The sequence below is a fragment of the Rhopilema esculentum genome, chromosome 15 (genome assembly GCF_057945365.1).
Source record: "Rhopilema esculentum isolate cy_ngs chromosome 15, ASM5794536v1, whole genome shotgun sequence".
Classification (NCBI taxonomy): Eukaryota; Metazoa; Cnidaria; class Scyphozoa; order Rhizostomeae; family Rhizostomatidae; genus Rhopilema; species Rhopilema esculentum.
The window spans coordinates 10509626-10534326 of record NC_142829.1 but is presented as its reverse complement, the minus strand read 5'-3'; the positions used below and the strand labels follow the sequence as shown (position 1 = coordinate 10534326).

At 36.2% G+C, this 24701-nt stretch overlaps 3 protein-coding genes across 3 annotated transcripts; 2 read left to right on the top strand and 1 right to left on the bottom strand.

Moving 5' to 3' along the window:
* Positions 1-1056: 1056 nt before the first annotated feature.
* Positions 1057-5562, top strand: LOC135685531 (riboflavin-binding protein). The gene is made up of 3 exons (XM_065201507.2): positions 1057-1406; positions 4478-4723; positions 5223-5562. Exons 1-3 carry the CDS (start codon positions 1161-1163, stop codon positions 5418-5420), a joined length of 690 nt encoding a protein of 229 aa, XP_065057579.2. The 5' UTR covers positions 1057-1160; the 3' UTR covers positions 5421-5562.
* Positions 5563-9611: 4049 nt separating this feature from the next.
* Positions 9612-18462, top strand: LOC135685458 (neuropilin-2). The gene is made up of 15 exons (XM_065201406.2): positions 9612-9777; positions 10109-10137; positions 10823-10878; positions 11126-11294; positions 11624-11807; positions 11948-12099; positions 12390-12533; positions 12689-12839; positions 13074-13279; positions 13592-13720; positions 14518-14686; positions 14868-14952; positions 15261-15307; positions 15843-16091; positions 17781-18462. The coding sequence occupies exons 1-15, from the start codon at positions 9726-9728 to the stop codon at positions 17858-17860; spliced, it is 1902 nt and encodes a 633-aa protein (XP_065057478.2). The 5' UTR covers positions 9612-9725; the 3' UTR covers positions 17861-18462.
* Positions 18029-24179, bottom strand: LOC135685487 (uncharacterized). The gene is made up of 5 exons (XM_065201450.2): positions 23798-24179; positions 20438-20515; positions 20297-20333; positions 19714-19874; positions 18029-19446 (listed from the first exon to the last, which is right to left on the bottom strand). Exons 1-5 carry the CDS (start codon positions 24056-24058, stop codon positions 18901-18903), a joined length of 1083 nt encoding a protein of 360 aa, XP_065057522.2. The 5' UTR covers positions 24059-24179; the 3' UTR covers positions 18029-18900.
* Between the last annotated feature and the right edge of the window lie 522 nt (positions 24180-24701).

Below are 24701 nucleotides of genomic sequence, written 5' to 3'. Positions count from 1 at the left end.
TCGGTAATGAAAATTTTGGCAATGAACGGTTTTTAGTGAATTCAATGCGCAGTGTGTGGTTTTGGCTTTTTTATTCTCTCTATTCCAAAAGGCGATATTCTTGCTTGAAAAATTATCAAGTTGCAACGTTCAGATTAGTTATAATTACTTTTTTCCTCTTGGTTTTTCCGATTCGCTTTAGTGACCCATTCATCGTCTTCTTCGTATGTCATATACAACGTAACTCGACTTGAGGTGGGGACACTAAGGAGGGGTCCCCCATTTTTGTAAAAGGCAACTTAATTTGAAATATCTACTGAGTAGGAATAGGTCACATTTTTTCATGTTTGAATTCGTGTTGAGCTTCGGTAATACAGAATGGTTGAGGTATCTTCCTTGTATATGAAAAAAACCCAACTTAGAATTTTGTTATAAAAAATTTGCTCGGAACTGAGCCCTAAACCCATTTTTCTTCAAGGTGGTGCTGCTGCTAACTGCTTCTGTATTAGTAAAGCCATCAGCATAGCAGAACAGCACCTTTTTGACTTTCAGCTATTGGGCGTTAAAGGCGTCCTAACTACCTAAAGAAGGAACTAAAAAAATCTATTTTACGACAAAAATGCCACAATTCCATCTAGTTTTTACTTGCCAAAATCTGGGCAGAGTTTCCGATCTATGTTCTGGCGTTTTATGCTTTGAGGAGTGTCAGGCGAAAAAGTTTTAGTAACATGTTTAAAAATGCTTGCTTTTTCAAAGCAATTATTTTTGAATCTTCTTCTGTTTGGCAGTATTCCGTTCTGTGAGTTGGCATTAATCAACTGAGTATGTAATTAAGCTGAACTTGTATTTAACGTTAAGTAAAGCAAATGGAAGGGGGACTAAGACATGCAGTCATTTTGTTTTTAAAAAACTTTTACTTGAAGGATGATCAAATAATTTTCAAAACGTTTCACTAGTTTCAAAACTCTTACAGACCATAATTTGAACTGTTAGGTCACTAAACCTGCGGTTTTACATGGTTACTAATTAGTTGTTCTTCGGACCATTACATAATGTCATTAGCTCTTAAAACCCAGTTAATGACATTTACCGCCTGATATAGTTAGCAGCGCTTGATGGATTAAACTAAATAAGCAAAGCCTAGATTGCTCGTGGTTGTCCTGTTACAATTGGAGAGAAATATGTGCGTTGCGCGTGTCTTCATCGTTGCTGTATTCCTATGCCTCCAGTGGGAAGAATCACATGCAGAAAAATGCTTGTCAGGACCTTACCACCTGAATGCGTCGAGGCCAGGCGGATCAGGCTTTGCAACTTGCTTCAATTACAAAGACAATGCCTGCTGCAGCGATGAATTGACCAAAGTTGTCAAGAACAAACCTGAATCTCTTTACAATTTCACGTGGCATCATTGCAAAATGGTGTCCAAGGTTTGTAATACGATTGCCCAGATCAGCATTAACTCCGTGTTTTAGGACAAAAGAATAAGCAAAGGCAAATATATAATAAATTTGATTCCTAAGAAATTGCATAAAACAACCACCAACAAATATGGATCCGATCCAATATAGTACCCCCCTTCCCCACGGGAATGAAAGTTGAAAAGTTATGTCGGCCAGGGTAATTGAGAGGTCATTACCCTATTCGTTCCTGGAAAAATTTTTCCATATTAATTGTAGTCGAAAGTTTGTATAGTGGGTTCGGTTTGGGGCTGGAAAGGGCTCTCCTTCTTGATCACCCTGTAGCTTCCATTCAATTTTCTGGCATCAACTTTCGCTTGTTAGCAGGGCTGCCGAGAGGTTTTGGAGGCCCTGGGGCAAAAGGGAAATACGAGACTTTCCGGTTAAATCTTGCGTCCATGCCTTGCAGATTATTTTAAAATGGATTTCAGTATATTTTTTGCAGCCGTTTAAAGGTTCTATTACTTTTAGGCATACTTGCTTACATTCTTGAAATGGAACTCATTACATTACGTGGCACTTAAACTTTGAGGCCCTTGGGAAGTTCGCCCACCTTGCTCCTCGTTCGGCGGCCCTGTTGGTCAGTCGTTATATATCATATGTTGCTGTTAATTTGAGCCCTTCACAAGCTTTTCAATTTAGGTAAACTGAGTGTAAAAACCTGCTTTTTTCGAAGACCCAGGTTATTGAAAGTGGCTTCCAGGTCAACCAAACAATGTACAATAGACATGCATTTGAAAAAATAAAGCCACAAAACCTTATAAAGTTAAACGTAGACGCGAGTAGGTCATATCATGGGTCGGTAATTTAATTATTGAACTTGTATTTCTGCAGAACTTTGAAAAAGGGTTGTGTGCTGCAGCCCCACAGACCCTGCTCTGCTTTTCGAGGTTCTATTACAAACAATTTTAAAGAGAGTTTTAAGAAAAGGGCGTGGTCGAAAAATGCTGTAGCAAATGTTTCACTTCATCTCCTCCGAGAGGCCACTTGCAGCACAGACCTTAACGTTAGAGCATCGGAGATGTTTTCATGAGACCATTCTGATAATGATAGGTAATTACGATTAATAAACTGCATAATCTACTCAATTACTACCAGCGTTGCATCATATAATGTTTTCTTTCAGAGTTTTAGCTCTTGGCAAACATAAGAAAACTTCTAAGGCTGCTTCAAATAAACGTTTTTATTTTATAAGAAACTTCACAGAATACTTGTACATGAGCTTCTTAAATAATAACTGCATTTTGGTACAAAATGTTTGTTTGCGAGTACTTAAATACATTCCCCTGATTTGAGCTAATTAACCAGCCCAGTCGCTTTTTAAAGCTTCATTCAGTATTATTTGAATCAACAGTAAAGAAAGCCACAGCACTTGTTGCAGGAACCTATAGTACATATTGAAATAGCAAAACTGAGCTAGCAAATATGGTTTCCATTTCACGTGCGAATATTCACAAATAATATTGGTAAAGTTTTTCACAAGAGGTTTTACTTACTAGAGCTAGAGATAAACAGACACGAAAAATTCAGTATAAATAATTTTATTAAACATCAAATGCTTGAAAACGCATCATAATAGTTTTTCTTCAGAAAAGATACTGCACTTGAGTTTTGAAAATTGTGAATCTTCTATAAAATTTGTGTTAATGCTTTAGCTGTTTTTTCATGCAGTTAAAATGTTTTGTAGCTTTTATAGTTTTCAATACGACATGCATTCAGTCTTACTTTTTCATGAAATAAAGTTTATGCCTAAAATAGATACCATTTTTTACTAAGGAGCAAATCAATGCCACTCACGGAGCACAACCAAAATAAACAATCAGTGAAGTGTTTTCGAACAACTTTGTATATTTCTAGCAGCAGTGATGACTCATTTCAAAGCATAACTGTTTTTGTCTAGTTTTCGAAATATTTTGCTTATTGTTTTACTCTTTTCTGCTTTCGAGAATATAAAATCTGTGATAATAAAAAGTCACTTTAAAATAATAATGGTAAATTGTTATGCAATTTACTTTTACTTCGAATTAACAAGCAAAGGCTTTTGTAGCTCTTGAGAATACGAGACGTTGATAACAGGTTTATAAAGAACAACAATTTGCTTTTGTCTCGAGGTTCCATTCCGCAGAATAGCCTTCGTGCTCCATCTATGATAATACACATACTGGTTGGGGGTGCTATTGCCACGGGGAACCCTACAAAAATAGAAATAGCATATGCTTGATTGTCCAAAGAAAGGATAATAGCAGCTATTGCAGATGGAAAAACCGAACCGCTGCAATTTTAAGTAGATAGTTTCAAATGATAATCCTTAATGCTGCGAAAATCACTTGTAAATTTTAGCGATTTGAGAAAAGTATTGGACCACAGAGCTACTAACCATAGCAATTTGTCTTTAAAGTAGCATCATTAGTATCATTGCTCTATCTGTTACTTCAAAGCATGTTCTAAGTAATGATTTGGGAAAACTTTTACCTTTTGTAATCTGCGTTGCTAAAAACTTGCATTTCTTATATCCTCTTGTTTTCGAATATCCACATTGAATCAAATGGGCTTCTATCTGTTGGAAGGCCTCAGATATCAATTTTCCACTTTGACAAGTCTACTAGATGCAGCTGATGAACTGTACAATAGTATCGATGATGGCTATATGAAAGGCTCGGATTCTATTGAGCCTAGACTGGCTAGTTTTGTAAGGTTGCAAGGAGCCTAACACAAGGAACGCTAAGCTGTGTTAATAATATACATAAGGTACTTGAAGGTCCTGGGGAAAAATTATGTTGAAAATAAGAGATAATGATTCAACCTCAGTTGAGAAGGCAAAATATCTCGGTCTTTAAATTGACAATAGTTTTGATTGGAAAAAGAACACGAAAAGCGTTCATTCCACGTTATCTAAAGGAATTGGTCTTTTAAAGCACGCAAAAAAATTTCTCCCTCGACATTCCCAGAATATTTCTACCGTAAGAACTGCATCTTATATGACAGATATTTCAGATTTATTTGAAGTGAAAAAATATCGAATCGTTTTAATGTTTTTTTAGCAATGCATGGAATACCTCGTCAATGAAGAGTGCTTCTACCAATGTGACCCGACACTTATCCGATATCAAAGAGCAGGGCGACCGGATGCTGTCCAAAGAGTACCAATTTGCTCCGGCTATTGCGACCAGTGGTTTGATGCATGCAAAAATGATATGACATGCGTCGAGAATTGGGAAACCGGCTTCGCAAAAATAGGGAGCCACTACGCATGCCCCAATACATCAAAATGTCTCACATTTGAAAAGGTAGCATCAATAGTATACAATTATTTTTGATGCTATTATCATGCATATTTCAATTCGTTTGCACCCAAAATGCAAAATGAGGTGCTTTACCGCAAAACATCAAATATGATTGTTCCTACTCAAGTTTGTTTCCAATAACTGCTATAAATCCTTGAACTACTCTTCAAAGAATTATTTTAGAAATTTAACAGTTTTCGATTGTCAGGTACTAAATTATACCCCGTCTGCTCCAAAGGAATATTAATTGAACTTTTTATGTCAAATAGAACCGCAATAAGCGCATTAGAAAGCTGCTACAAAGTCTGCTATTAATGTATTTGTTGTTCAGCTAGCAGGTTCATCAGAGGCTTGAATTTTTAATCAAGCACCCCAGTAGGATAGCAAATGTGCGCACGTCTGAAAAGGAGTAAATTGTAGTATCCAGCTTTACTTACAGTTTCAAAATTGCACGAAAGGATCCACAAAGTATTTGTTTAAAGGTTCATATTCATCTTCAAAGGTTTACAAAAATGGCGCGGGTCTTTGCAATAAGATGTGGGGCGTGTCCTTCTATTACCAAAATGCAAATCAGACCTGTTACCAAATGGATGGAGAAAAGCAAAAGGTGGGCAGCAATGGGTGTCGCATTCGACTTTTTTTGGCTTGCATGGCGACGTCAATATTGCTATCAATTTCACTTGGGCTCTTTGGCAATTGAACTCCGAAGCTGATTCAGGTCTTCAAAAGAATTTCAATAACTTATAGAAGTTTTGTATGGAGCTTAACTTTAGCTGTAGCTTTGTAGCTTGTCATGTATTTAGAATATGCTGATAAGTCGTTAAGAATGTGGAAAAACTGTTTTCAAGTCTCAATTTCTTGTACTCTCGATTGCATTTGAGCTTTGCCCGAAATTGAAAGGACTTGTATCAAGTTCTTTTCATACATTCTGTTAGTCTTGTTCGAAAATAAGAGCAGTAATAAAAAATTGAATCAGCTCAGAAATTCTGGGTTTATGGGTTAGTCTGGTAACTTCTTATCCTAGTTAAAGACGCATGCTCAAAGAATTTACCCAATTATAACTTTCTAAATCCACAAAATGATCGAACTTTGAATGAATTATATAATAATAATAATATTTCCTTTTACATAATTCAACCCTTCAGCTACCCTAATACAATATCAATTAAGTATAAATACATTTGTTCAATTAAAAAAAGATATAATTTCAATCTAAAATGCTATTCTTCCAGGGAGTCGTGTTTAAATAGACGAATCTGTCAGCTCTTCAAGTACTCCTTTAGTTGTTTTTAAAGCGACAAATAGTCGGGAGTTCTCTTATATCAATCGGAACGTCGTTCCAGGCTTTTAGAGCAGAGTAGTTACAACCTCTTTTCACATCCGCTTTATTTGTTCTAGGAATATTCAGATCCATACAGTACCTTGTTGCATAGTTTGATTGCGAGGATCTTTGCTGAAACTTATCCCTAAGGTTTTCTAGGATTAATTTCTTCATAATCTTATACGTCATGACCGATCGATCGAATCGAATGAGATTTCCATTTTTTAGCTGTTTGATTGCATTCAGTATAAAAGCATCATCGATTGTTTTCAATTCCATTTCTTTTTGTACCTGGTTTGATGTTCTGAAGGCAATCGTCACCTGGCTTAGAAATAATTTTGTCAGCCAAATTTGAATCAACTGCAACAAAATGCTTGTTTAGTGCCTCTAGAATATCATTCTCTCGAGTTAGATTTTTACCATTCACTTCAACACTGGAAAGTTTTACTGAATGCTGATTTTTGTCAAGTACTTTCTTTATGGTATTCCACATTTTCTTTGGATTTTCTACATTTTCATTGATTAGGCCGTGATAATATTTTGTTATTACGCTGCGCATCTCTCTTGTTACTTGATTATGCAATCTTTTATAAGCAGACCACTTCTTAGGTGATTTCTCAGCTTCTTGTTTTAGTAAATCACTTTTCATCAATAGATTTTTGAGAGAAACAGAAAGCCAGGGAGCAAATTGACTACCAACCCTCTTCTTTCTTACTGGTGCATGAAGATTTAGGATTGATTCGAAAATCTCCTGAAACGTGGCTGCCATACAGACAGGATCATTATCAAGCGGACTAAGGATATTTGCCCAGTCAATCTGGTCTAGGTCCTTACAGAATAGCATTTTATCATATTTTTTCATGCTGAGAGACTCGACAACTCTTTGCTTATTTATTTTGCGCCGCCAAGCATTTATTTTCCGTATACCATAAATTAGATAGTGGTTTAACCATTCCAGTTTTTACTACATCTGCCTCTTGAATATATTTTGGACAGGAGGAAGAGAAATGGTCAATGGGCCTCTTAGTTACGATTTGCTCGCCAGATTCAGTGGTTGTCATAGCAACCCGTGTAAAACTCTTTATCAGTTGTTCGAGTTGGTTCTCAGAGTAAATCAGCTTAAGCTTTTTAGCATTCGCATTTTTGCGCATTTCAAGTCACAGTTGGTGTCACCATATTTATCTAGATCTTTAAGCATCCCTATTTAGTTCTCAAAAGCAGTATGATCTACATTAGGAGTCGGGGGTAGATACCAGCAAACGATAAAAAAAGATTTTGCGATATTACTATGTGATACTTCAAGGGTGAGGAGCTCAAGTTTATCACTACTCAGCTTAATTTTAGGCTCAGGGAGATTTTCTTTAACGTACATTGCCACCCCGCCTCATTCCAATTTCTATCATTGCGTTAGATTCTGTATCCTTCAATAGAGACGACAGAGTCTTGGATATTTTTATCAAGGCGTGTTTCGCTTAGGCCAATAATATCGATATCATTGTCGCGAAAGATTATGTCGAGCTCTGATTTATGTTTTCTGAGTGAACTATATTTAAAAGGCAATTTTAAGACCGTTTCTCTTCCTTTGACGATTGTTACTGATATTTCTTCTATCCAAGCTAATGTCTTACTAACAGTATTTAATGAACTTACCCAGATTTGCTGAGTAATTTGCGAACACCTCCATCATTTAAATGAAGACCGTCTGTCCATAAGTTGCTATACATGATATTATTATTGTCGATAATATTGATACCTCTAATGCACATTTCTTCTTTCATAGTTCGTTGACTTGTGTTGTTTTTGCATTTAGAGCTTGGTCGTCATTTCTTTTGAAGATTGATGAGTAAGCCAAGCGTGCTGTTGGATTGTTTTCTTGTACCTTGTCTAGTGTTGTGACTATCATTTCTTTGCTTTTTATCATTTCATTTCTTTGCTATCACTTCGGAGAGTGTTGTGACTATCAATTGCTTTTTCCATTTTGCTTTAAAGATAAGAGTTTGGTAAAGGGTAGCTTTGATCTTTTACTGAAATATAACGATTTGTAGTACACAGTGCCTTGAATTTTCACTAAAACCACATATAAAATCTTAACTGTGCAAAATCTTTTACTAGTGATATCTAAAATATCGTCAATTCCATCATATCAATCGCGCGCTATTACACGCGAATAACCTTTGAATAAGGTTTAATTATGATTTATAGAGAAAAAATCGTCAACATGTTCTAGTACTTTAATCAGTATGACTACATTCAAGACTTGTGCCTTTATAGATTCATGCAAATAAAAGTATAACAAACATGAAATCAATGTGAGGCTCTCTGAAATTTTCAATATATTTCAGAATGGTGGTTGTGTTTTGTGCAGCGATTGGTCATTCGGCTCAGTGGAATGAGGGTTGGTTTTTTGAAGCAGCAAACTGGAGTTCGATTGCGACCAAGAGTGACTCGATACAATTGGGCAGCACCCTTGTGGAAGAATTTTCCTCCTGTCAACCTTTGCCTTGTGATTATATATCTATGGTTAAAATGGCTATGACGAAGGCTTAAAGCCGAAACAAAATAAACAAAAACTGCCTTGGCTACGGTGAAATCTCTAGTGTTGGCTTCGGAGATTCATCGCTCATTTCATTGGGCCGTTTGGCTCAGTGGGATGAGCGGGGATTTTTGAAGCAGCAAACTGGAGTTCGATTCCGACCAAGAGTAGTTCGATACAATTGAGGAGCACCCTTGAGGAAAGAATTTTCCACTTGTCTGCCTTTGCTTTATCGTTAAATAGATTATGGTTATATATAGTATACACATCGTATTTTTTGACAAGTACCTATTTTTTTATTTTTAACATTGTTTGATATACGTAACATATACAAACATTTGATTACAGTCGTTTTTAAGAAATCACATTTCGTTTCACGTAAATCAATAATTCGCCGTAGATTTATTTCTTTTCTTTTGATCATTAATATTTCATGTTTTCAGCTTCTCTTATAACGTGTTTGAACACTATGTGGTTTTTGTATGGTGTTTTTTATCCGCAAGCTTTTTAAAAACAGGAGGTATCAACCATTCAGTGATGCAAAAACATTGTCAAATCGCTATCGTTCTATATTTGATTGCTTCATAGACATAGAAAAGTACAGGGAACCTCATGGATACGACCCTTCCTTAAAATTCTTGATCTCTCTAAAGGTATTTTTATATTGCTTGCAACCAGTGATGTTACTCAATAATGTCCATTCAGAAACATATGCAATCTACAAAACATTTGAACTTATTATTTTATGTAATTTATTCATATTAACAGCAACAGTAGGAAGCCATTTACCTTAAACTTTAAAATCAATTAGCAATTTCTCTTAAAGTGGGTGCTTTCTAACACTTGTGTGTACCCCCGATTGTGATAAACTTTCAAGAAAATAAAAACCAGTGAATTCTTTTGTGGCTAAAATTATTGCGTTTTTTCTTCAAATTTCTCGATTGGTGTTTTAAAAAGACGATCTTCTGAAAGTGGGAATGCATTATTTATGATGGTGGCCAAAAACCTAACACTTTTTCTTATACATGGCATTAAAAAGATTAAAACCCAATGTCGTACGTTTGTTAAATCAGATTTCTCTACTTTGAAACAGAAGATTGGAGCTTCAGTAAAATTAATGCTCGCGACAGTTTGATCTCAACAATCGAAAAATGGATGGTCTCTTGCATCTAATTTACAGTTTGATGTGGGTTACATTAGGAGGTGAGTTAATTATATTGTATTATATTTAAATTTATCTTTAGATCAAATGAACTTTATCGATAAAGATGAATGATTTAGAAAGTTTGGTAATAATATGATTGTTTAATGCCAGTATCATTAATATTTTTTAAAACGCCTTTCCAAACATAATATCAACAACGAACTTTCAAGCTGAGTTTACTGGTTTTTCTATCTTGCAACTACAAGAAGAGTAACGAAGTATCAATAATGTTGCGTATTTGTTTTGCAAGGGATTTCCATTCATATTTTATATGTAAACATCTTACCTTTTTTATACTTTATTGAGAAAGCCCAATTTAATGTTTTGCAGGATTCAATGGATGTTTGGCTTCAGATTCGGTAATTACTCAGAACTTTTAAGAGTTAACCATAAGAGTTAGCTATACGTCTTCTCTATTAAAAAGCATGCTGTCTTTTTAACTGAATTGCTACATCACTTCACGTAAAGATGTTTTTTCACAAGAAACAACTTGGATCTTATTCTCTGCCCGACTACTACAATCTCTACTGAAGTCTCTCCTCAGAACAATTAGAGATCTTTTGTTACCATCACATCATTCACAGAACATACATGATTTGTTACTCATTTTTTCTAACTTGTTTTTTAATAACCTACTAACTTGAAGAAAAGGGAAGACGGAACGGTTGCAATTTGATCTTAAGTCTTGAAGTTTCACCACAAAGACATTTTGCAGCGATTTCGTTCGGCTTAGCCTTGGTGATATGTATAAGTGACATCCGAGAGGAAATATGAAAGAATTTAAGCAAATATGCATTAAGAGACAATGCCGTTCAGGAAAAACGCAGAAAACATTTTGTATGACTTTCAAAATGGTGAACTGTAATTTTATTGTCACTTCCAGCTATGCAGTTCATTGTCCTGCCTTAATGCCTACACGACGACCATTGCAAGACTTACAGAACCTTCCTGTGTTTTCTTTGGAATTGCTATTACCTGTGTTTCCTGTGTCTAATGCATATTACTCTCATTTACATGATAAATTATCACTTTTCATGTTTCTAGGTGCCAAAGCTTGACATATCAGTTACCCATGAAAACAAGCCAGAGTTGCACCCTGGGTATGTAATAGTCCCTTATTGCACACGGTGCAATTTTTCTTTCTCACAATGGTAGCAGTCTCAAGCATTATGACGTATGTAAGCGTTATGACTTAAGGACTTATTGCAATTGTTTCTCAATACAGGGAGATACAGACAATTAGATTAGTATTCTTTACCCATATTAGGCATGTCCACCGTAATCTATAGATATTAAACTGTTTTGAAACAACATTGTCACTAATAACACAAATGCTTTATTCGGCAGTGAGAGCTTCTGGTATGCCTTTAACATCACGCACAATGCAGCAAGCAATGGAGAAGCCAAAGATGTTCTGGTCACGTGGTATATACCAGACTATCTAAATTTTCGACAGCTGTCGAACGGGATCAATGATATCACGGTGAACATAACTGGAGACGTCGTCCATTTTAAGGTAGGGCAAGTTAGAGCTAGGTATTCATTTCTCAACATCTTTAGCTTTTGTAGTAAAAAATATACACGTTTTGTAAACTAGGATGTTTAAATTCAGTGCAAAACATCCCTTTGCCATGTTTTCTTGAGCAGTGGTTTTGTTAAATAGAACAGACACGAATGCCTTTCTACGACAAATTGCACCTGTAATTTGTTGAAAGATGATGCAATCCAAGTAAAATACAATGAAATAACCAAAGTTTTGGAATTTTCAGATTCTTAACGCTCTCTTCTCTTTTACAATCAATCCTTGTCTTGTCTTATAATAGCAAAGTGTTTTTATTTATACAGAAAAGTCTGATACCATTGGGAAGTGCCGTTACCGTGAAATTTCAAGTAGCACTGAGCAACAGCTCTGAGATTAGTCAAGACCATCACTATGCCGTTGTCTCCATCAGTTCACTATGGTATTCTGCTAATTCTGTTAGACACAACAACCCATTATCGTCTTACAGCCTAGAGTTTGTCGTTCCAGGTAATTAAAGTCCACCAAAAATACAAATATAGCTTTGATGTTGATGTTTTGAATTAATTGATTTTTAGTATCTGAGTAGTGCTCTATGAGCTCACTCAAGGTGCAAACGAACGTGATTAAGTTGCAAAACTGAATTTTAGGTTGTTCAAAGGCACTGGGAATGGAGAATGGAGAAATTAAGTCCCACCAGCTTCTTGCGTCAAGTTCTCTGCCTGCGTCACGACCAGAAATGGCAAGGTTTAACCAGGATGCGTGGTGTGCCCAGCAGCAAGATTCTAACCAGTTCATCCAGGTAAAATCAAATTGATGGCAAGGCACATCTTGCCCTTTTTCTAAACAACACTAACCCATGCATGCCATCAAAAGCAAAGTTTTGATTCCAATCTTACTGTTTTGTTTTTTCAACTCAGTCAAGAAGTGTAAAAAGCAGAGCCATATTATCATTAACTATAATCAGTGAGGCATTATGAAGCTAATACCTTGAAGACCTATGCTTTATTGTTCAAGTTTTATTTTTGCATTTGCATGGAAGAAATAAACGCTTCGTCTTAGAAATAGCCATAAATCAGCGTTGCTTTGCAGGTAATTTTCCAAAAGAAGGCAAGAATCACAAAAATTGTGACGATGGGAAGAAGTATGAAGCCGCATTGGGTGAAAGAGTTCTCAATCCAATTTAGTGATGATAACTTGAACTGGATTTCTTACAAAGAAAATGGTTTTGAAAAGGTGCTGTTGCCAATTTTAATGTAATTCATATAAACATCAATTTTACCTGAGTTCTATTCACATGCATGAAATTGATACTTTAATTACATCACACAGGTGTTTTTTGTGTAAGGTAAGATTCCATCATAATGATTAGAAGTCTTAACCTGTTTTAGATATTCAAGGCAAACAGTGACCTGAGCTCGCCAGTAGGCCACTGGCTAATGTATCCCATTGCAGCCAACTACATCAGGATTCACCCAAAGTCCTGGAACACTCAAATATGCATGCGGTTTGAATTGTATGGTTGCCAGATAAGCGGAACTGGTAAGTACTATGTGTTAGATGATAAAATGCTTTCAGGTTGTGGGGGTTGTGTGTAGCATCTACGTGTACTAACACTGGCAAAGCTTTTGATACTCGAGTTTTGCAAATCGGAAAACCTCGCTCGCTCTATCCACAAACCATACCATTTTACATCCGTTTGGTCTACTACTAAAAGTTCATTTTCAAACCAAAGAATTTTGCAGTAAATCTTAAACTAAGCTCGATTTTTTACAGATAATTGCATTAATCCCATCGGAATGGAATCAGGAACAATACCAGATGCTGCATTATCGCACAGTGTCACAGACTCTTCATTGCCTACGAGTCCTTTGAATGCGAGGCTAAACAAGAAAGTCAACGACTATCCATTTGGATGGGCAACTTCTCTTGATCCAACAAAGAAAGACTGGATACAAATCGATCTCGGAAGCGTTCATAAGGTGATTGTCTGTTGCATGTTCCAGCATACGGGGGTTTCCGACCTTCTAAGTAAAGAAAGAAAGTATGACGAGCGGGCACAGGGTCTTCTTTGTTACTATTTTCTATCTTTTTAATGGCTTTTAATGATCTCATTTGTAATTTTTTCTTGCAGATCATTTGGAGCTGTGTTTATTCACTCATTGGCTTTTGCTTGAAGTGCAGCTCTAAAAATTCTGTTACTTTGAGTTTAAATCAGTTTATTTGTCTTTACACTGTTACTTTTAGCTAAACTTAGTTAAGTAACTTAAATTTCGTTATTAATTCACTTTAAGATCACCAGTACTGCAATTCAAGGCTCAAGCAACGAACCTGAGTCACTGTTTTACGTGAAAAGTTACGAGTTGCAGTTTAGCAATAACAGTTTGGACTGGGTAACAGGAAGAAAGAGCAGTACAGAAAAGGTTATAGCTCAACATTAGTACAAAATCTTATTCTCATTTTTCCATTGCTGGACAATTTGCTTTTCAGGTACAAATCGAGAATATTTTGAGATTCAGTTTATGCTTGGATACTACACCAATTAAACTTACAGCCTCATTTTAAAAAACTCCTAAAAATTATTTGCACAATTTTATGACGACATAAAGACAAAAATTTGATAAGGGATTTGACAGAGGTTGGCGACTGAGAGAGTAAAGTTTCACCCGTAAAGATTTTATGCTGTCTAATCTATTACCAATTTTCAAACTTGCTGAATTTCTTGATAAAATCTAAAAGATAAAGCACAGAATATTCGATCATTAAAGTTGGTCGAAGTATGGTGATAAAACCGGCTATGACCTCAAAAAAGTTGTACAATGAAGTTTGGAGTAAATTCCGAAACGGGGCCGTAAGTTAAATTAGTGTATTATCCAAGTACTCGAGATTAATTTCATCCCGGGTTCAAAAAGGTTCTTTCTATAGGTTGATTTTCATCCTCGCTCATACCATTCACAGACTTAGTTTCTGCTATATCTTTAAATCGATCGAAAACATTTGGAAAACATTTTTAGAAAGAAATGTAAAATCCTGCAATCACCAGTAGTTGAATGCAGTGTTGCCGGAAGGAGATCAAGGATACACATCAAAAGAAATCTAGATGCGCAGGGTTTTGGGAGTATGCCAGGATTCAGGCAACAAAAATAGTCTCATGTAGATTTTGACTTCGTAATACCAGTCTCTAGAGCAAGTCAAACTTAACAAAAAATTACATTAATAGCTATTCAGAGGACCCCAATCTGGCGAAGCTGCTAAGTTTCCTACACCAGCATTCTTCCCAACCCCGAGGTATGCGCGGTATGTTCGCCTGATCCCAGAGGAATCCTACAGCATGAATGTCCTAAGAATGGAAATCTACGGCTGTGCATCGGAGAAGGTGCCAAAGATTGGTAAGAAACATATCAAGTACGGTCATTTTTCATTTGAAAAAGACTTACCACGTGAATATCATTTTTGGTAGCTTTTTAATGTTGAGAGCTTTGTAACTGACTTTTAACATCAACATTGACTGAAGATATTCTAAAATATCCATGCTTGCAAATGCGATAAATCTCTTGTACTATTTCACAGAGACACCAACAGAGTTTAGCAGACGAAGCACTCTGCTCGACAAAAATGCAAACACTCTTTATGTTTGCGTCTACAGGGAAAGCAAGTAAGTACAACTTGATTAGATTTAAACTCCTAAGTAATTGTAAAAGCAGAGTAAGATTTGAAAAAGCTAAAGTCACTGTTAAGTGTTCGCCAAAGCTAATCTTTACTTTCAAACTAATGTGGAGTACACTTTACATTACCATATCAATATAAATTTCGGCAAGAAACTGCACAAAATCAACTCCACTACCATACCTACACAAAAAAAATAAAATTTCAGCAGATCTTAACTGATAGTTAGACCTAGGTCTGCAATTTCTTTTTAAATTTCAAAATTCTAATCAATGGAAATTGCTTAATTTTTTGAAGAGACGAAAGAAGTTGCCGACACACAGCGAATGGAGTCACTTGGAAAGGTAACCTCGCTTTAATAATTGTCGAGGACTCGACTTCAGGATAGCGCACTAAACCCTTGGCTGCATTATTAGATGTGGTGTTTTTGTTAATGAGATGGCTAAACAAACAAGAATGAAAAACGTGTTAAGCCAATCAGGTGTTTGTTTAAATTTTCAAAAGAAAATTTGAAAGTGTCAGAGACAATAGAAACTTGAAGAGAAAATCAGATAAAAGAGAAAAAGAAAGGACAGTGACGCTTACTTCTCATATAAAAACCTGTGGGGAAAAACCAGCGCCACAAAAAGTTAACAGCGAGAAAGTTGCTGTTTTTTTAAAATGTGGTCGTAAGCAAATGAAAAGCGATATAACATTTGACCCATTTTGTTCTGATATTCATTCTGCCTAATGATAAAGGACTGAGAAATATACATCAATCTTACTTCTGGGGCAAATGGTTATAAGACCATGAGACTACCAGACACAAGTCCAACTCACGAATTCAAAGAATAATTGGTCCATTCAGCCAAAAAGTAAATTTAGTCCATCTTGTTCCAGATCTGAACAGCCAAGTGGCAAGTATCATTGGCTACGATACGGTCTCTGCTACCCTTTATGGCCTCGACCATTTCATGAGCTACATGTTCTCGAGAGACTCTGGCAAGACTTGGGCCTTCATTTCCACTCAGGAATGGCAGCGACGTCAAACAGAAGCTAGCTTCGTCAAATCAACGAAACTGGATGAAATTCTCGTTGGCACATTGCCAAGTTTGAATTGGACTTCAGTGACCGGTCATTCTTGGGGAGGTCAGTAGCATTCGCAACTACTATGATTCTGTTACTTCCGTTTAAGGGACCCTGTCACCATGCTTATTTGTCTTTTATGAGTCGAATATCGATGTATAGCAAAATATAGAGCACTGTTTTGATTGGGCGCATTGATCATATTTGGTAGAGCAATGTTATTGTTTTGGCAAACGAATGTTATTGTTTTGATACATCAATGAACAGCGGGAAAATGTGCCTTTACAAAAAATTTGATAAACTAATGCAACTCATGCAGTCGTCATTGCAATAGCTCTATATTTTACAGTTACCATATAGATGTAGTCAAATTCTCACAGACAGAGCTAAAACCAATGCCGATTTGAAAATCCAAAATCTTTTGTCATAGATTTACATTTCTCATTTCTTTTCCCGTATACAACCATTTTCACCCATGTCTCCTCTGAGTAACGTTGTACTGTACGTCTGGCGAATGTCATGCTTGTCTCTCAAAAAAGATACTCCTTAGTCACTGACGTCAATTTATAGCAAGGGCGGATGCATGGCAAATTTGAAGGAGGGGAGTTGGTAGTTGGGGCGCTGAAAAATTTTCAGAAATTGGTGACGAGACTACGCTGTATACAACAAATTCTGACCCTAACTACCGACAGAAGGCTCTCTATTTACGTTCTAAGAAAATGTTTACAATAATTTTGTCAAAGAAATGATATATAGTCTGCGGATGACTGAAGATCACTTATTAAAATTTCGCTTTGACTAGATAATCTTTCCGGCTAAACGGCCATTCACTGCCCCGCCACAGTGCCCAAACTCTGCTAGAGTACTCTGCAAAAAGGGGCTAACTTGAATGCTTTTCCTTATCGGCAAATCGAATTTTGAGGGGCCCAGATCAAATTATTGCAGAAAGTAAGATGGAGTGTTCAGGGCTCGATGAAGACGGCCACTATGGTTAGTGATAAAAAAGGTTTTGCAACTATATTTTGGATATTTACAACATTGACTGAGAACCAAGGTTTCTAGGCACAACAGACAATTATTCTATGACAAATTTGCTCTGAAGTTCTATTTGGATTGATGATGACATGAAGATTGGACAACTTTAAAGGGCATGGAATTCATGACAGGAATTAAAGAACACCTATATGGATACCCATTGTTGTCTTCCAAAGCGTGACTTTTCTAGCAGAATATGATCCATTTTCGGAATAAGTAAGTTAACTTTGAGATACACCTTGAAGCAAATTAACCTACAGATCTTGGAAACTTTCCCCTGATACTCATTCTTCAAAAGGGGCACACAATTTCCAAAAAAGGGGTGCCAGACTTGCTTCAACTTGGTGAGGGAAGGGCAACTGCCCTAATTGCCCATCAAATCCACCACTGTTTTATAGTGAACCAAAATTTATTTACGGTGGAGAGCGAAAAAGTTGAAGTTGACTGTTCGAAGTAGTTGTGATTCATCTTCGAGCTATTGTTCGACTAGGCAGGGATTGCATGCAGAAAAGATTTTGGTTGGAAAAAGCTTTCTTGGTTTTAAAAACATTTGCTTTTCTACAAGTGAAACAGAGCCTTTTTTAGCAGAGAATTTCGCACAAATGTTCGCTTTAATTCTCACACAAACGATCAGTCTCAATCTCTAGAATCGTTCAGTTTCTTTTCAGCAAACAAATGGATATTTTCAGTATGTATAACGGCTGGTCGTTTTTTCAGTTTCAGGAAAAGGTATTCACATGAAGGCTCAAGGGGCCCAGTGGTCTTTGGTATCATCCTGGAAATGCTGTGGCTTTTAAAAAAGATTTATTGAAATAATGAGTGTTTAGATAACAAGAACAAACCATTTGACGAGCAAAACGCTAGTCGTTTCGATCTGTAGTTGATTTTATTTAATATAAACTCTTATCAAGATTATTGACAGAAGTGAAGTATCATTTGACAAGATATTCACGCTAGTGCGCATATAACTTATAATGCATATTTGTGAATTTAACTTCCCATGTAACACATTGCTCTATAGTTAGTTTAACGACTTGAACGTAGCCACCTCTTTGGAAGCAATAAAGTCGTCTTGGAAACAAGTTGTCTTCAAGCCTAGTTTCCCTTGCGCTGTAAATTGGTGCTGTCAATACAAATACTTCGGCCGCGGTCACACTGTACTTTTCCAAGCACCCTTTTTGCTAATCCGTATCTTAGAGCAGTGTAAACTTGATCAAATTGCTACACAAATTAAGATATCTTACAGCTAGATATGTTAAAGCTAGTAACAAATTTTGACTTAAAAATCACAAATTCGGCATTTCACATGAGAATATCACCGCACAAAGTTATCTGCTAAGCTTAAAATCAAGAGTGTTGAAAACTGGCTTTGATTTGATGACTTATAGATTCAAACTGAGCAAGGTTCAAATGCATTGTGTTTGAGTCACCGTCTCTTTTTCTATAACAATACTTGTCAATCTCTCTCTTCTTACATAAAACATGATCTTACTACAAACCTACAAATCTGTCAATTTTATAGGAATTCATTAAGTCTTTTTCGGTCATGATTTGGAAATAATCTTAGATATCCCCGTATATATCGTGTCAAACTTCAAATTTAGCCTGCAAAGCCAAGAACTATCAGCTGCAATCCAAATAATCAGCCATACTCAAATATTGGCGTATTCATTTTGTGCAAGAAATGTTTCATTAAAATAATTAAAAGTGTCATTATCCCACTGCGTTTTCAACGATAACCCTCAAAACGTGTGTCTTCTGTTCTTCTTTTGTATCTATTGGTTTCTTACAGAAAGGTCTCATTATATTTGCAATGTCTCCTGTACGGGTTTAGATGTTATTTAACAAAGATCATGCCAAAAGCTGCTGCTGTTTTCTCACCATTATCAGGACTGCAAAAGGCTAGGTTTCCACAAGAGACCCCATTAAAATTTTTGCGGCACCCATTCATACTTCCCCATTTTGTTCCTATCCCAATGTATGATTCTGATTCTCTGCACTCATTTCCTACCCCTCTTTTATTACTGCTTATAATGCCGATTCGTGCATATATTTCACCCGAATCAATGCGAACGTTGAACCCTTCTCTACTGCAATAGTGCTGGAGTGATGAATTCTTAAGCAGTGTTTTCCATTTACTATGTCCGAACCCTGTCTGTCGATATAAATTTGTTTTGAAGATGTCAGACAAGGAGCTGCCCAGCGCCGGAATATGCAGCCATTTTTGTATGCCATCATGCTTTAGTCCAATGCAGACCTCGCTAGCATGGATTTTGGTGAATGCAGGATACTTTGCTTCTTCAGATAAGGGGTTTTTCAGTCCTTCTTTCACGTTGTACAAACTATCATCGGTCCATAAAGCGCTGTCTGATTTAAATGTTTCCTGAATAAGAGAAGTAATTTGTTTCACTCTTGCAATGAATTCAGCTAAAACATAGACTTAAAACTTCACAAGTAATTAAGTTTAAAAGGAGAACACTGAAAACAAAAATACATTTAAAATATGAAACATTACTATTTATTGCAGTATTCATTACCCCTTTATAGGTTATCAAATGTTTTTTTCGTTATTCTTTTGCTTGATATAAACCACTATTGATGTACTAGAATTGCGCTAATTCTTCTGCCGTGGAGACAAAATACTGCTTACCTTGGAGCCATTCACAGTCATTGCTAAGGTCCATCCATTACCTCGACACTCCCCAAGTGGATTCATGGAGCAGTAGTGCCTTCCTGAACGGAGTTCGTATACGCCATCTGAAACAAGACTTGCTTCTTTCCTTTCGACAATCTCTTTACAGCTGTTGTAATCTATAACATTGTGAATTATTATCAATATAATTGAATGATGAAATTTCAAGATTTTTAAACAAGAATCTCGGAAGCAAAAAGTATATACCGACGAGCCAGTGCTTAGTGTTTTGATGTATTTCTTAAGCGGCGTAACCTCTCTTGATAACTTAAAAACAGGTTGATGTAAAGTTTTGCGAGGGAGATTCCGTTCGCTAAAAAAACATTTGATGAAATTGATCTGCTCCGGAAAATTGAATGTTATCAACATAAAAGGCGTTAGTTTACTGGGCCGGCTATTTCTTGCAGCGAAAACAACTAACTTTTTTTATCTTTTATTTCTATTCGGTTACCTCTTTGATTTTGCTCTACAACTTCCAAAAGTACAGGAAATTGCGAGTGGTAATCCTCCGTGCACAAAAGTAACAGTCAACAAAACTCACCCCTCTGAACAACTTCCTCTTCTTTAGACGGAATTCTCTAAAAAAAGATACATTTACCTTGTGATCTTTTAAAGTGGGAAAAGTTTTTTCAATAATAGACAATGCGATAATGTGCTTTAATATATCGACAGCAAATCTCACCTTCAATTTCATGGCCAACCACAAATGGCTTGAAACCACTTTTTGGCAGTCTTCATTTGAAGTAGATGAGGTGTAGATCTATGAAAAGGTGAGACGAATGAAAAGGTGAGAAAAGGTGAAAGGTATTCTCAGAATGATGAGGATGAGAAGCTGTTTTCATTGCTTTATCTTTTGTTTATAACCTTAATGCTCCATCATTAGCAGCTTTGTGATACTGGACTTTGAAAAACCAAAGCAAAATTGTGATTCTTGTGGAAAGGTATTCTCAGAATTAGCACTGCTTTAGTGCTGGGTAAATTTTTGAAGAAATGTTATAAGAAATGACTCATCCTAGAGATTCACTTTATATTGCCTGAAACAATATATTTTGTTAAGTGGAACCAAGTAGCTTGGTTAAAGTATTATACAACACCAAATTTTTACAAAAGTTCTGAAAATTTAAAAACAATTGCCGGTTGTAAAAGATTAAGGATGAAATAGAAAACTTCACGTGAAAAATTCCATGAAAAGTCTTTACAAACCATGGCAACTTATGATTAACCGTTTTGTTTGGAAACTAAGCTAAATATTTCCTCAAAGAATGTTCATCATTCATTTCCAAATGTAGCTGCTTGTAATGCAGTATTTTAAAAAGAACCAATTTTTGCTAATGCCGTTTGCTTAAAAACACGCGCTAGCCTAGAAAGTTTAGACAACGACAGGCATAGTTGGCTGCAAATTACTTTTTGATTATCACAAGTCGATTTTCCGTCGTTATTAGTCAATAACAGCCCATTTTGCGTTTGAGGAGAGCAAATCTGCTTTGAATTTGTTTACCGAAGAGTCGTGCTGCAGACTGTTATTTAGAAACATTGTTAACAAAACCATCTGTTTCTTCTCAGAACAATCATATCTTATGTGCCTTGGCTTGCAAGATTTTGATTAATTTCAGCGCATTAAATGAAGGGGTGAATCCAAAAGGCTGGCTAAGCCCTAATGTGAATACCTGAGAAGTCTTGTGGATTGGGTTTTCCCTAAATGTAGTAGTTAAAACTAGCTGTTTGAAGTAGCAGTAATTTTTCTTAAATTTTGAAACTATTGATGCTTGAGTTTACGTTTTCTAGAACTACAAGTACCTGAAGCTTAAAATTCCCTGAAAAAACATAGCTTTGCTTTTTATAGCTTTGTTGAAACCAGAAAACCAGATCTCTATCAAGGTGATCTCGTTTGTTTCGCGGTATAGGTGTATGTGAGAAGCAGACAATAATCAGAAAACATCCTGGGAAATTGAGTTGCGCCACAGACAGTTTGTCACAGTTAAAGAAGGTCTACTTGATTAGGAGGAGTAGGTGCTTCTAAAAATACAGCATTGCACCATTGACATTTAGGCCTGTTTTTTCAATGGCGCTGCCAAAGTCACTGAGTTTCTAGATGTGCGGCAGCTGTCTGTTGGCAGAGATTTGTGCAAGAAAAGTCTCAAAACATGTTTTTTTGTTCATGTCATGAGCATTTTTAAAATAATCTAGATAGCTGCCAAGAAGATAGGATGAAATCTGACAGCTATCGAGATAATCCGGGATTATTAGAACTACGGGCAATGGGAAAATGAGGGAGGCATTAGCGATTTTGTGCAAAAATACTAATGTAAATCGGACTTTAGAGGCTGGATCAGGATAACAAACACTTGGATGGACTTTTCACTTGGAATATACCTAAGCGGGTGTACTAGTTGCACAAGACAACATGCGGAAAATTTCTCTCTTTTAAAAGCATTATGCCCAGACTCTTTTCACTATGTGTTTTGTCTTCTTTGATTAAATTTTGTCTCCTTGACGAGCAATTCTGAAAACGTTAAAGCCTGAAAAAGTTCAAAACAATGTTGGGCTTCATTCATTTCGGTAGTTCATGCCGTAGCCATTTGGAAGTTCAAAAATATCACGTATTGTTGTTGTACTTTCAACCAGTGGAAAAGGTAGCGAAGTTCCGCATTTCTGCAATCCAAATACTCAGGCCGCTGTAATTTAAATAGCTAAACCCTAATACAGTAAATTACCTTTTTCGACTCTTTTCTACCCTTTTTTCGACCCCCTTGCACGTATATTTTCCCTTGATTACTCAAAATGTTTTGCAATGAGGAAATTATGAAACAAGATTCGAATTAGAATTTGTATTTCTCTATTATCACAAGGTGGCTGTTTTAAAACAGCTTTAAAAGTTAAATCCTTCTCCATGTTCACCATGATTGGTTTTGCACCTTTTGCTATTGCTGTTGTTGTTGTTGTTGTTGTTTTTGTTTACATTAAAGAAGCTCCTAATCATTGGAACTAACGTTTACTTTGCCATTTTCATTGGTTCCTTGAAGATTCGAATGACTGAAAGTTTACTGCAATTTTTGCTCAAGGTCCTGACTTAAGCATATTCTTTAGTAAGATATTTTCAAGTGTAAGAAAGGCTACTTTAGGTCAAATGGGATTTACTGTTTTTTGATGGCTGACACTTTACACTGCTTCAAAAACAATCTCCAGGAAAGAGGGGAGGGGGGCTACGGGCCTTTAGCCCCTCAATAGTTTCCAGAATATACTTAAAACCATACAAAAATCGCCGTTCTTTTGGTTATAGCATGTGTAACTCCCCAAAACGTTTTAGCCCCCTCAATCTGTAGTATGCTCCGCGGTCTTTGCAAAGAAGGAACTGTAGGGCAATGAAATCATCAACTGCTGCTTTCCTCTTAGATAAAGATGTGTACCTGTCAAAATTAATAAGATGGTGGCTTCCTTTCCTGAGACAATTGCTAGAGACTTTTCATGAGCTTATTTGGCCATCTTAAGGGACTATTATAAACAGTTATTAAAAAGAAAATGCCTTCTTTATGGATGTTGGAAATAAACATTCCCTCATCAACATATCAATGACAAGCCTACTTAAAAGTCCTTAGCGAGGGATTGCCGGCAGGTGATCATACGAGTTCTATCTTATTCAAAGTAAGCGTAAACAGCACAAAAGGACAGAAACAGCATACTGAAGTCTTTTTCATCCGACACTCTTCCGAGTATAAACGTTCAAAGTCAGCAGAAATTTTATATCCATGAAAATTTAGATCCATGATTTATTTTAAAAGATAGTTAATTCAACCCAAATTTTAATGTCCTTGTTTTTAGCGTATGGTGGGTGTATTTATCAAACTTCCGGTCAATACGTTTTTCTCAAATGGAAAACTCAAATCAAATCCTAGAAGTGTCAGTACCATCTGACATTCTCTCTTAGGCCTAATCACGTGCCTTCTTTTTATAAAATGCTTCAACTCTAAAGCCATTGTCATATCAATCCTATGGCGCAAGTAGAGATTTTTTCTATAATTGCACTATAGCAAACATGAATTACCTCACAATTGTGATTTGGGATTCTATGTCCTCCTTTTTCAGCAAAGTTTAGCAAATGACACTCTTCTTCTTTCAAGCAAAACCCTGTACACTGCAGCCTACTAGAGGCAGAAAAAACTCGCTTGGATTTTGGATCGCACATGTATTTTCTGCTTTCCTCCACGCTGTTAATAAACCCTTTCCGTTCTTGAAGAGATTCACAAATAAGTAATTGATAAAATATTAAGATTTTAGCCAAGTATTCCATTTCACCTATCACCATATCAAGCAATGAAAAGCTTCTTTCCCTATACCAATAATTTTTATTGTTTAATACCTGGGCACGGGGGTCTAGCAGCCTACCGTACGTGATTACACAAGCAGCCGGACTCACTGTTATTCAACACACGTGAGCAAATGTTCACTCTTGGACATCCAACACCAATAAATCACTATTCCTAAAAAAGATCATTATTCCCTTAAAAATACTTACATTGAAACTGCATATGTATGATATAGTAGTCCATTATGTCATTTAAAGCATATACGTGCTTTGGTAAAAGACTTAAATAAATGCAACTGCAATTATATGAAAAAGTTCCAACCCACTGCTTTGCAGCTGCACTTTTCTGGCGAAGAGCAAATTGGATAAGATTTTTTGGGAAACTTTAAGCCAAATGTTTTTATATTAGTGCCAAGAGCATTTTTTGCCAAATTTGTGATATTTGTGATAAGTTTTTGATGACAAAAAATTTAGAAGGCCAAGAAACCGATAGAAATTATTGAAGCTCGAAGATTATAATCTCCCTTTTTTACACTAGGGAATAAATGGGGCAAGAGCTAGATGTGGGGTCGAGCTGACTTTATCTTGACTCCAAATTAATATACTTGTGGCAACTAATTTGTTAATTATTAAAAAATCATTA

Excerpts from the sequence above, each read along its gene's own strand:
- LOC135685487 (XM_065201450.2), bottom strand. The coding sequence starts at position 24,058 with ATGGTGATAGGTGAAATGGAATACTTGGCTAAAATCTTAATATTTTAT. Across the intron at positions 20,516-23,797 it reads TCCCAAATCACAATTGTGAG|ATCTACACCTCATCTACTTC; the intron begins GTAATTCATGTT and ends ACCTTTTCATAG. Across the intron at positions 20,334-20,437 it reads GGTTGGCCATGAAATTGAAG|AGAATTCCGTCTAAAGAAGA; the intron begins GTGAGATTTGCT and ends ATCTTTTTTTAG.
- LOC135685458 (XM_065201406.2), top strand. The coding sequence starts at position 9,726 with ATGGATGGTCTCTTGCATCTAATTTACAGTTTGATGTGGGTTACATTA. Across the intron at positions 12,100-12,389 it reads ATTCTAACCAGTTCATCCAG|GTAATTTTCCAAAAGAAGGC; the intron begins GTAAAATCAAAT and ends GTTGCTTTGCAG. Across the intron at positions 16,092-17,780 it reads GACCGGTCATTCTTGGGGAG|TTTCAGGAAAAGGTATTCAC; the intron begins GTCAGTAGCATT and ends TCGTTTTTTCAG.
- LOC135685531 (XM_065201507.2), top strand. The coding sequence starts at position 1,161 with ATGTGCGTTGCGCGTGTCTTCATCGTTGCTGTATTCCTATGCCTCCAG. Across the intron at positions 1,407-4,477 it reads ATTGCAAAATGGTGTCCAAG|CAATGCATGGAATACCTCGT; the intron begins GTTTGTAATACG and ends ATGTTTTTTTAG. Across the intron at positions 4,724-5,222 it reads AATGTCTCACATTTGAAAAG|GTTTACAAAAATGGCGCGGG; the intron begins GTAGCATCAATA and ends TCATCTTCAAAG.